Consider the following 10,836-nt stretch of genomic DNA (forward strand, 5'->3'; position numbering starts at 1 on the left):
ACCTGAAGTAAAACGTAAAAGGGACCTAGGCTAGGGTCTAATAAGGTGTCCCTGTAGAACTCCGCAGTCAAGAACACTTCACAGCACATGCATGAAAGTCTGTTGTTAATATGAACTTCAGAATAGAAAAGAAGGAAACAGCTTAGCTGTGTTTAAGCCAATTTCTTTTACAAGTGTTTCTTCATCCTTTCCACTTCTAAGTTGCATTGCAATGGCTACAAAACATCCTTAACCTCTGGTCACAACATTTCTCATATTTAACTGTGCAACTGACAGACCAGAACTTGGTCTTGTCGTGGTTATCCTTCATCACCTCTGTGTAGTCTTACCACATGAAGAGAGCAAAAAACAATCTAAGAAATACTCTTGGCATGCAAATCAGACTTCTCAGATTAACGTCACTGAACCAGAAGCTCTACTGTTCAAGGAAGAAGTCACAATTGCAGTGCCTTCATATTGTTACTGCTCCTGAACCATAAGAAATGTTAAGCCTTCTTTCCGATTTCTTTTAAAAATCTTTCAATCTTTTTTCCACACTCTAAAAAAACCCCACCTTTATTAATAAGCAAAGATTTACTTTTTTAATATTCAGCTGATATCTCCCACTTAAAGACTTGCAGCATTCACAGCCTTAATAGCGGCATTACAAGCGTCAGTTTCAAATACAAGCAGTGTAGAGCCACATACACCTTGTTTTAAATCAGACCCGGGCAGAGTGCTAATCAACAGCCGTGCTATCGACTGAAAATAGTACAGTTGCAGGTGATGGTAACACATTCTGGCAATACCAATAACCCTACCTCACCCACGAAGAGCCAAAGAAAAACTACTGTGCCTTGCATCCATTTTTCCCACCCCTGCACGCTCACACCTGCCATTTAAAATCTCCTACGCGGGCCAAAAAAATCGTCAGCTCTGACTAGACGTGGGTGTAATGGGCACTCGAAGATCACGCTGTTTGGCTAGAGAAATCGTTTGGAGGACGGGGGCACAACGGCTCAGCGCCGGCTAACAAACCTGGCGCCCAGTGCCAGCCTCGGGGAAGAGGAGACACCCCCCCTCCGCGCGCGCACACACACAGACACGCACACAGACACACAGAGACACGCACACAGACACACACAGACACGCACACAGACACACACAGACACGCACACAGACACACACAGACACGCACACAGACACACAGCCCCGCACACGGCAGGCGGGACGTACCGTGGCCCTGCTGCGGGGGACTGTGGCTCTGCCGGGCCGGAACGCTCCGATCGGCGACGGCCGCCAGGGCAGCGGGGCGGCGGAGAAGGGTCCTCCCGAGGAGAGCTGCGGAGAGAAAGGGGACGAGATGTCAGGGCCGGGCCGGGCCGGGCGGCGGGGTGCAGGGCCGGCGGGCACTCACCCATCTGGGCGCCGCAGGGGCGCATCAGCCCCGCCCGCAGCAGCACCAGCGCCGCCATCGTCCCCAGCCGGCCCAAGGGCACCGCGCACCGGAACCGGAAGTCGCTAGCGCTGCAACCCTTCCGTTTCCGGGGTGGCCGCGGGATGAAGGCACGGAGGTCCTTCCCGGAGCCGCTGATGGCGGGAGGCCGAGACGGGCCGCCCCCAAGCCAGCAGCGGCTGCGCTGCTTCGGAGGGGCTTGGTTGTATCTTAAAATCCACAGCAATGAGCACAGCGGATACAGGCGCGCCTCACCTGCACTTTTGCTAATGAAAAATCTTTGTACGAGGGATGCTATACAAAATAAACACCTTCTTGAGCAGTTCCTGTGATGTACGTAAAGCGGTTGTATTGTTATCGCATGACTATCCAGCAGAATAGTGGCCGCAATAAAAGAGCAAGCAGCCAAAGGCAAGCTGAAAGTAGTGCTTTCTCCGAGTCTTTGGCATTAGCCAGCAGACAAGGGCATGCAGAGAATGGCTTTTCACTTGAAGTGAAAAGAGGGACAGTAAGCGGGACTTCAGGTGAGGACCTAGGCGCATTGGCGCTTCTATACTTGTTCAGGCGTAGCCTAAAGCTGGAGCCGCACTTGGTCACTGACACCCAACAATCGCATCAGCACAGTACACTTCCCCAATGGCTGCTTTCCACCCCAGCCTCCCTCACTTCCTCTCCTCTAAGTCCTCCACAGCCACCTGGTCTGACCAGGCAGAAACATGGCACAGGGAGAACACAAGGACCACCTAGACTTCTCAGGCCTGTGCTCTGTCACCGGGCTTTACTCCAAAACAACGACAAAAGCATCGACTCTGTCTGGATTTATTTATTTTGTTGAAAGACTTGGCTGTTCAGCTGCAGGGAGAACAGCCCAGTACCAATTTCTCCAGTAATACATTGGGCAGACCAGAGACAGAACACAACACCCACCAAGGCTTCTCTGTTGGCACAAATGGTTTCAGCATCCTCCTAGACAGAACGAAGGAAAGGTAGTCACAATGGCCAGCCCATGCCAGGATTTGGAGAGAAGTCTAAAATAAGCAAATGCACTGGTGTCTTTTCTTCATCATTATGGAAGGAGTCACTGCACCTTCAGCTGGAATGAGAGTATTCACTCATGCTCCTTTCTGTGTCCAGCTGACCATGCGCATGCCACCACACAGGTCTGCTTCTGTTGGAGGATGAGAAGACAAAGCTACTGTAGGGTTAAATCCAGTGACATTTCCTCTGTTATCAGACTTTTTTTTGTCTCTCCCTTCTCCTATTGCAGGTCTTGGTCATTGATTTGGTAATCAAAAAACCAATCTGTTAAAACTTAATTTAAAAAAAAAAAAAAACAAACTGGTGCAAACATGCCTGTTTTCCCCCTGCAGATAGCCTGTAACGTTTTTGTGCATCAGAGGTCAACCTGGTCACAGAAAAAGAATCTGAAGGTGGCAGGACTAGCCAACCTGTGAGACAGGCAACTGCTCCCCTGGTTTTCTGAATGTCAAGTCAATGAAAAGCAAGGGGGCACCTACTGCAGGCTGCTTCTCCCCTGTGGGCTGGCAGGATGTGTATAAACCACAGTGTTGGAACAAGTTGTACCACGGGGCAGTGCTGCAAGATAAAAGCCTGCCACTGTCCTGTACCTTATTGTTTGAGCTGCAGCCTGGACTCATCAGTCCTCATCTGAGCTATCCTCAGATTTTTCATCAGCAGCCACTTTCCAGTTCTTTCTCTTGCTCTTCTTCTCTGGTACTTCACCGTGCCTCTCTGACACAGAATTGTGGCATTTCTTTCTCTTTTTTGGGGGCCGTTTCTCTTTTTTCTCCTCAGATTCACTGTCCTCAGAGCTGCTGGTGGTTGAACTGCTTGCACGAGAAAAGTCACTCTCCTGCCCAGAAGAAGAGGTAGGTTCCCTGGCAGGCACTTTCCTGGTCTTTTTCTTACGCTTGTGTTTCCCTTTCCGGGTGCTTGAAGTCTCCTCTTCTGAGCACTCACTCTCCTGGGAAGAATCTGATGATGTTCTCCCCTGCTCCTTTTTCTTTTTCTTTCGCTTTTTGTGTGATCGCTTTTTTTGCTTCTTCTTGTGTGATTTCTTTGTTTTTTTCCGTTTGTGCGACTCATGGGCAGTTTGCTTTCCCAGATGAGATTTCTTCTTCCCGTTGATAGCATTTTGTTCATCTCCTTCTTGCTGGTCACTGTACAAAAAAGAAAGGATGAACAAAAGGAAGCAGATAGGCAGGCACACAGCAGTTGAGCCTTTTCTGTCTCACAGTTTTAAGCAAGCCCATCAATTCATTTGGCTAGAGCAGGGAAGGAAATGCTTTGACAAACATGGTAGCTGCATTTTTGTTTCAAGCACTTATTAACAACTTGGGTCCACCCTTACTAATATTCCTGTTTAAAGTATTTGAGCCAGAACCAAGGATAAAAGCCACAGAGTGATGAAAATTCATTTGCAGCAAGTTACTTCAAATCTGTAAGCCTGACAAATATCATACTTGATGACTCTGTTAGATGTAGTTTAAAAATAATAATTCTGTCCAAGATCTTATTTTTACAGTCAAGTCTCTACTCTCCAGGATACTGCAAGAATTTATATTCTCCAAATAAGGAGAAAGACAGAAAATACAGGTACACTATAATGGAAAGGAGAACCTGGAGCTGATATTTGAGAGGGTGTTTATTGAGCTGATTTGGATTCAGCCTACTACTCTGGCTCTCTGTCGGCCCACACAGACCTTCCAGATTCATAGCATTTTAATAACTCAAGCTAAAGCTGAATGTCTAATTACTATAAAAGATGCAATCCCCGAAGTCTCATACAAGGGAGAACCACGTTAATGAACTAGATTTTTTTCAGTGGGTGTCTGTAACTAAACAGTGCTGCTTTACATTCAAGGCTGATCTATATTCAGAACTTAAAACTCATTTTGTGAAATTCTCTGCATAACCTGACAGAAGTAAACTTCTGGATATATTAGTAAGCCTGCTTGCCTTACCTATCTGTATCAAATTCTTCAGGGTACAACTCTTTATAGCCACTGTGACCCCATCTGTAAGAAAGCAGAACCATCCATTAGAAACAGACAAACTGTTTAAGAAAAAAACATAATTCTGAAAAGACAGAGCCGCAGAATGAACATGAGTTTGTTTAGACAGCAAAGAAGGGCTACCGGAACCTTCCCAAAAAAGAAGGAACTATGGTTGGGACTATTTAAATATATCTTACGTTCTCAGTCTCTTTTTCATTTCTAATTAGGGAAAACTACAACTCAAACTTCTTTAAAATAACGCTGGAGAGCACTACCTTGCATTTCTCAAGGGTTTTTTTTAAGTTCCCCAGGCAAAGTAATAAATAATAAGCTTAGTTGCTAAGCTCAGGGCTGAGCTTTTGCTGCTTACTGTGACTTAAGAACTCTATAGATGGACTCAAAGTAGGTATTCTGTGACACTGCAAAAGTTCGCGCATGTTAATTATTCAGTCTCAAAATGAGATCACGTATTATTTTGTAGGAGTATGTATTGAAAAGAAAAATGTACTAACTTTTTGGTACAGGACTCCAGAAAGGTGTTTTAATTACAGTTATAACCCCGGAACATTAATTCTCCCACAGACCTGTCTGGCATGTTGGCTTCACATTCATACAGCTTTTTATTCCAGGACCGGGCTCTAAGGAGATCATCTTCGACGAGGTCAAGAAATTGTGAGTTCTTTGTTTTCCAGTCAGCCCTGTGGCCCTCCTCATCAAAGCCATCACTGCGCATCCGACTGCTGCAGAAAGAGAACAGTTGTCCTTCAGCTGTCAGCTCTGATGGAGAAACTTTCTGAGCAAGGGGTTAGTCCAGTGAGAGGAGCAAAAATCCAGCAAGTCTCGGATGTCCATCTATGCAAGAAGACCAGCTATCATTTTAACAGACAGTCACCATTAACAGCTCTCACAAAACCAGTTCAATAGCTAACACTGGTTTTCAAAACTTACTACAGCCCTCTGTGACAGCAAAATTCTTGTCAGAGATGCTCACAATGCAAAATTAGAGGAAGCGGGTTATCTTGCCTACCACAACAAACGCAGTTCTTTTCCTCTAGAATACTCTGCAGGAGCAGACTAACAACATGCAGGGAGACATAGGTTAGTAAAAGCAGCAAAGGGGAAACTGAAGAAGTAGAACTGACTTACTAGAATTGTAATTTGAACAGGTACCAGGACTGTGACCCCAAATCCACAGAAAGCACCAACAGTTTTGAGTGATCTCACATGTTTGTGGCTCCAGTTATGTTTCTCACTTGAAATGCTGCACTTCCTGAACCAAGCAGCAGCCATGGACTTAGCATAAGTCTGAAAAGTGCTCTCCCTGAGACATTAAAACCACTTCCTGCAACATTCACATTTCTGAAAAGTCTTCATGGTAGTAAGCTTCCCCCACCCACGCCAAACCCCAACCCTCCCCTCAAACCCAGCTTGTTTTCATGTAGCTTGTGAGATCCTCAGGCATGTCAGAATGGTTTAACAGATACCACACAAGCAGCAGTCAATACCGGTGTGTTACAATAGTGCAGGACTCCACACCACAAAAGTTTTGTTTACTGTTAACCTAAATGGCAATACATTAGATTTTCCTCACAATATTCTGACATATTAGTTAAGCACTTCCTACCCACCGTTGGTTCAGAGAGCCCAGCCTACTTAATGCTGTACTTCGAAGACTATGCATCTAGATGAAGAGATAAAAGGTCAGACTGAAGCACAGGTCTGACCTCTTTCCAGGACTCATTAAGGAGAAAATAAATGTATCTGTAGTCTATGTAGTCTGCATGTATGTCTTCATATATTGCAAATGCATAGTCATCACAGAACGCTCATAAAGTATTATAACATAAAAGGGTTCAGCAACTAAGTCAAGATAATTATCTCCTCCACACAACTAAAACCCACCTGGACGTGTCTGACAGCATTCTGCTTTGCCTTTTCCAGTAAGTCTCTTCTGTCTGCTTCTCCCACTCCCTTATTTTCCACATTTCTGTCTCTTCCTGTATCTGAAAGTCACAGAAGGGAAATACGTAGAACATTTGGGAAATTTTACAGACACGTTGCCTGTAACATTGGCTTCTAGCTCAACACTCCTGCTAACAAAATTCACAGCAAACTTTCCTACCATACTGAAACAGATTGTTATTTCTAGCTATGACCAAGGTAACCAAAAGGGAAACCTCTTGATGGTAATACCCTAACAAAGCACATAAGGATAACGGCATCAGAAATGGCGGGTTTGCCTGATTTTGCTGTCTCATCTGTTCTGGCTACCCTGCCTTCTCATTCATTACCATCCCAAACATACATACCGTTAGAGAATTCAGTATATAAGTATCATCAGGAAGGACCAAGCCAAAATGAAAAGTTCCATTACAGGCTGAAAAAACACAGCATGCAAATACTGAGTGGTTTGACACAGATTTATGCTTATGGAGACTGACTCTAAATGAGTGATTTTATAAATACAAGACAAGAGTTGCTCAATTATGTCATAAATTAATTAAATAGTTTGCTAAAGTTAATGTAGTTTCTTAATCTTGCACTAAAATACTACCTGTGCACATTAACACAAAGTTCAAATCCTTTGATGCAATTAAAAGTACATACACAGTAGGAAAAAAAATCCAAACAAAAAAAAGGTTTGTTTTAAAAAGGCAAACTATACGTTTTCATGAAAGCCCTGCCAGAATAGGTTTTCCATGGGGCAAATTTTATAGGTAAATATACATACACGCTTCCTCACCAGGATGAAAACCCAAGAAAAACTGGGTTAAACTGAAAGCCAGAGTACCGACGTTTGCGTGGCTGATTTGAACAAGTCCCCTCCCCTCCGGAACGCGGACCCGCTCTCCCCCCCAGGCCCGGTGACACCCCGGGCACTCAGCCCGCCCCTGCTCCCCGCTCCGCCGGGAGGCACCGGCACCCCCGGGCCCCGCAGACGCCGCCCGAGTGATGCCCAGGCCTCTCCACTCGGACACAAGCCGCCTGCAGAAGCGGGCACCGGGCAGGGCTAGGCGGAGGAGACACCACAGAGAGGGGACAAGGGGCCCAGCAGCTGCCGCCGGCTCCGCCCGTACCTTGTTGTGCGCGCCCGTGTGCCGGATGACGTTCCGCAGCAGCACCTTCCCCACCGGCACCCGGGACATCCTCTCGCCCTACGCAGCTCCGCGGACGCCAGCCCCACCGGCACGCCCGGGCCCCTCACGGCCGAGGCCCGCTGGCAGGAAGGACCGGGAGAGGCCGGGCCTGCCCTCGGCGGCCGGCCGGAAGCGGTCCCCCGCCAGGTGCCTCCTCCCGGCAACAGACGCCGGGGCGCCGGAGCCGCCGCGGGATGACCGCGGGATGTAACGGCCCGTCAGCGGCTCCGAGGGCGGGCGACAGCGTCTGGCTCCGCCGCGGGGCCGGCGGGCTCGGGCGGTGGCGGGGCCGGAACGCGCGGAAGCGGGAGGAGGAGGAAGGGGAAGGCAGACGGACCCGCGTAGCCCGGCACTTCCGGTTGCCGTTGCTAGGCGACAGCGGCGGCCATGGCAGACGCGGCGCTGGCGCGGGCCGCGCAGCTCTGGTCACTGCTGGACGAGATGGCGGAGAACGAGCCCCAGGCCTACCTCCGGCTCCTGCGGCAGCAGCGCGCCGAGGCCGAGCGGCTCTGCGCCCCGCCGGAACCTCACCTCTGCCTGAGGGCCCGTCCCGCGGTTGGTGCGCGGGGCTCGGCGTCCCGTCCGGGTGCTGGGAGGGGGACGGCGCCGGCGGGGCGCTCAGTCGCGGCTCGGTCTCTTGCAGGGCGTTGTCGGGAGACCGCTGTTCATCAACGTCTGCAGCTGGAAAAGGGTCCCGGCGCCCAAGGCCCCCACTGACCCCACGCCTGTCAGTGCGGGGCTGCTACAAGAAGTATCTGGTGAAGGAGGTAGGTGCCCAAGGAGCTGCGCCTGGCCCCGGCTGCATTTCTTCCTGCAGCAGTGCACCGCATGGCAATCACACGTTGATTCTCGCTGCAAGAGGGTGGTGCTGTGTCCAGCTCTTGGCTCGGGGTGGGGGCGGCAAGGCAGGGATGCAACAGGGACTCTAAATGAGTCCTTCCTTTTTGAAAAAAAAAACAAAAAACCAAACCTGAAGAAATACAAAGATTGATTCCAGAGCAATAATTCTGACAATTAACTTATTTTTATAGACCTTTACAGCATTATAGATATTGCATATAACCCAGATGTTCTTCAGAGGGGAGAAGAAAATCCAGAAAAAATGGAGCACTTGATATATTTGACACTTAAATTCATTGAGAAACGATGCAACCTTACTCTTTCTTATTTGTACACCATTGAATCATTCAAATTGAAAGGAAGCCTGGAAACGATGCAGCAACGTCTGAAAGGCAGGCAGATACCAACTCCAGATCTCAGTCAGAACACAAAGAAGGGTATGTAGAGATCTGCTGTCACTTTTCTTTGAGGACCTATCAGATTCTCCAAAAAATTTACTCAAGCCTCATCTCCTAACCCCAATTCTTGCCATAAAGCATAAACCAAATGCTTCTCTCTAAGAATTCAGAATAAGGCTAGTATTCATACCAGACATTAGATTCACCCTAGTGGCTTATCTGTATTCATCTCTGGTGTTTTACAATTGAGAAACTGTAGTGACACTGGAACAACAAACTCCCTTTTTCCTATATCCACTAGACATAGGAACTCTGTTGGGTTTGATCCTTTGAGGTGCTAAGTCTTTTTTCTCTAACCTGAGTTAAAGGGGGTGCTGCTGTAACTAGGATTCTGAAAACAACTTTTAACCTGTTGGCAATAAAACCAAATCATGGGCCAAGGAGAAACTGCCAGTAACGGTCTTCAGCTGACAAAATTCCTAATTAGAATTCATTATAGTTAAAACGTTTGTGATATATTTGTCAAATGGCAGAACATTACAGTTCTTAGTAACTCAGTGATATGTGTGAAAAACTTATTTTTCTTGAAAGAACTGACACTTGATCAGCTGCTACACAGCATGGAAGCTGAGGACTGCAGCAATGCTCCTGTGCTGCTGAAGGAAGAAAATGTGACACAGTCTAAAGTGCATCTGATAGAGGAAATTACCAGTACCGAAATTCCAGAGAACCTAAGTACCCCTGTCTATCAAATGATCACTGTGAAGGATGCAAACGAGAAACCACTCAAAATTGAACTCAAAATGAAATTGCCTAAGGTTAGCTCTGTTTCTGAGTGTGATCTGAGAACTTCAAAGGTAAGACAGCAGAAAGAATAACCTTGTGTTTTCTGTCTAGTATCCAATTTCTAGAAACGCTCACTGCTAATTTGTTGTCAAATATTTAATCAAGTATTTTAATTTTCTTGGTTTAGGATGACATAATCATTGAAGTCCCTGAAAAATACAAATTACAACTAGATCTGCCAGAATTGGTGGACGAAGAAACAACTACAGCAGTATTTAACAAAGGAAAACGTGTATTATTTATCACACTGCCAGTTGCCAAGCCAGATCCTTAAGGACTGCATTCTGTCCAGTTCATGTTCACAGATGACAGAAATCCTAACTTTTAGATGGTGATGATGGGGTTTCTTTTGTTTGGGTTTGTTTATTTTTATTGACCTCTAATCTTCCAGGGTGAATACCTCAAATACCTTTAGAAGATGCATGTAGAAAAGGAAATCTGGAGGAATACTAGCACCACCGAAATTAGGAACAAAATAAGTAAAGATTGTAAATATTCAAAGAATATTTGAGTATGTTAACAGCTGTAGTAAAGAACCATAAATGCATACATGCTTTACTACATCATTCATTTGCCTTAAGGTACGTCAATAACAGTTGTGAAGTCTTTTTGCTAAATAAATTGATTACTGGAGTCACATGGTTAGAGCGGCTCTCGCATGTATTTAATGCTGGAACAGCCAGCAGAGGCATGTCATATGTTCTACAAGTTGCTCTGCATGCTGTTGCTGTTCTCTTTAGGACCATCCCTGCTGATCTTATCTGAAATAGACTTTGTAGTCTTTTCAGTCACTGAATATGCTTGACCTCACTTCTTACCGGTTTGGTAATCTCTGAATGAGACCATGAAACAACAGACCTATTCTGTACTATTCAAAACAGCATAAAGAGATTCAAAGCTCAGGAATGCTTAGTGTGAAGCTAGCAACGAAAACCAATCTTGGCGCACTTCAACTAGGAAAACTATCTGCATTATTTTACACTAATACACAAAATACAAAGTAATACAAAGCAACACAAAACAACTTCAAGGATTACTAAGCATTACTAGAATTAATTGGAAAGGGACAAACGAAAGTGCCATTCTTACAGCTTCTTGACACATTTGCACTACAACCATGTGTCTGTACTGATATTCATCAGATCAGAAATGAAAACAGACCC

The 10,836-nt window shown here is 46.2% G+C and overlaps 3 protein-coding genes across 8 annotated transcripts in view; 1 reads left to right on the plus strand and 2 right to left on the minus strand.

The window, feature by feature from the left end:
- The window catches only part of LOC128918682 (succinate dehydrogenase [ubiquinone] cytochrome b small subunit, mitochondrial-like), a 53,237-nt gene extending 51,703 nt beyond the window's left edge, over window positions 1–1,534 (minus strand). For both annotated transcript variants that reach the window (XM_054223207.1, XM_054223209.1), the window contains exons 1-2: window positions 1,397–1,534; window positions 1,216–1,320 (exon numbers count right to left, since the gene is read on the minus strand). In XM_054223207.1, coding sequence (XP_054079182.1) covers window positions 1,216–1,320; window positions 1,397–1,454 — 163 coding nt within the window. In that variant the 5' untranslated portion in view covers window positions 1,455–1,534. The remainder of the gene's footprint in view (window positions 1–1,215; window positions 1,321–1,396) is intronic.
- A 694-nt stretch (window positions 1,535–2,228) lies between these two features.
- NKAPD1 (NKAP domain containing 1) lies at window positions 2,229–7,939 on the minus strand. 5 transcript variants are annotated; one of them, XM_054223212.1, is made up of 6 exons: window positions 7,530–7,939; window positions 6,355–6,455; window positions 5,037–5,192; window positions 4,420–4,473; window positions 3,064–3,615; window positions 2,229–2,603 (listed from the first exon to the last, which is right to left on the minus strand). In XM_054223212.1, the coding sequence occupies exons 1-5, from the start codon at window positions 7,596–7,598 to the stop codon at window positions 3,093–3,095; spliced, it is 903 nt and encodes a 300-aa protein (XP_054079187.1). In that variant the 5' UTR covers window positions 7,599–7,939; the 3' UTR covers window positions 2,229–2,603; window positions 3,064–3,092. The 5 variants fall into 5 exon arrangements, with proteins under 5 accessions (XP_054079187.1, XP_054079188.1, XP_054079186.1 ...); XM_054223213.1 differs by lacking the exon at window positions 2,229–2,603 and adding an exon at window positions 6,762–6,829 and having other exon boundaries at window positions 2,943–3,615; window positions 7,530–7,934; XM_054223211.1 differs by lacking the exon at window positions 2,229–2,603 and having other exon boundaries at window positions 2,943–3,615; window positions 7,530–7,937.
- Window positions 7,937–10,318, plus strand: PIH1D2 (PIH1 domain containing 2). Its single transcript, XM_054223210.1, has 5 exons — window positions 7,937–8,144; window positions 8,233–8,356; window positions 8,621–8,866; window positions 9,419–9,684; window positions 9,801–10,318. The coding sequence occupies exons 1-5, from the start codon at window positions 7,977–7,979 to the stop codon at window positions 9,945–9,947; spliced, it is 951 nt and encodes a 316-aa protein (XP_054079185.1). The 5' UTR covers window positions 7,937–7,976; the 3' UTR covers window positions 9,948–10,318.
- The last annotated feature ends 518 nt before the right edge of the window (window positions 10,319–10,836 follow it).

Source organism: Rissa tridactyla, chromosome 17 (assembly GCF_028500815.1).
Source record: "Rissa tridactyla isolate bRisTri1 chromosome 17, bRisTri1.patW.cur.20221130, whole genome shotgun sequence".
Taxonomy (NCBI): Eukaryota; Metazoa; Chordata; class Aves; order Charadriiformes; family Laridae; genus Rissa; species Rissa tridactyla.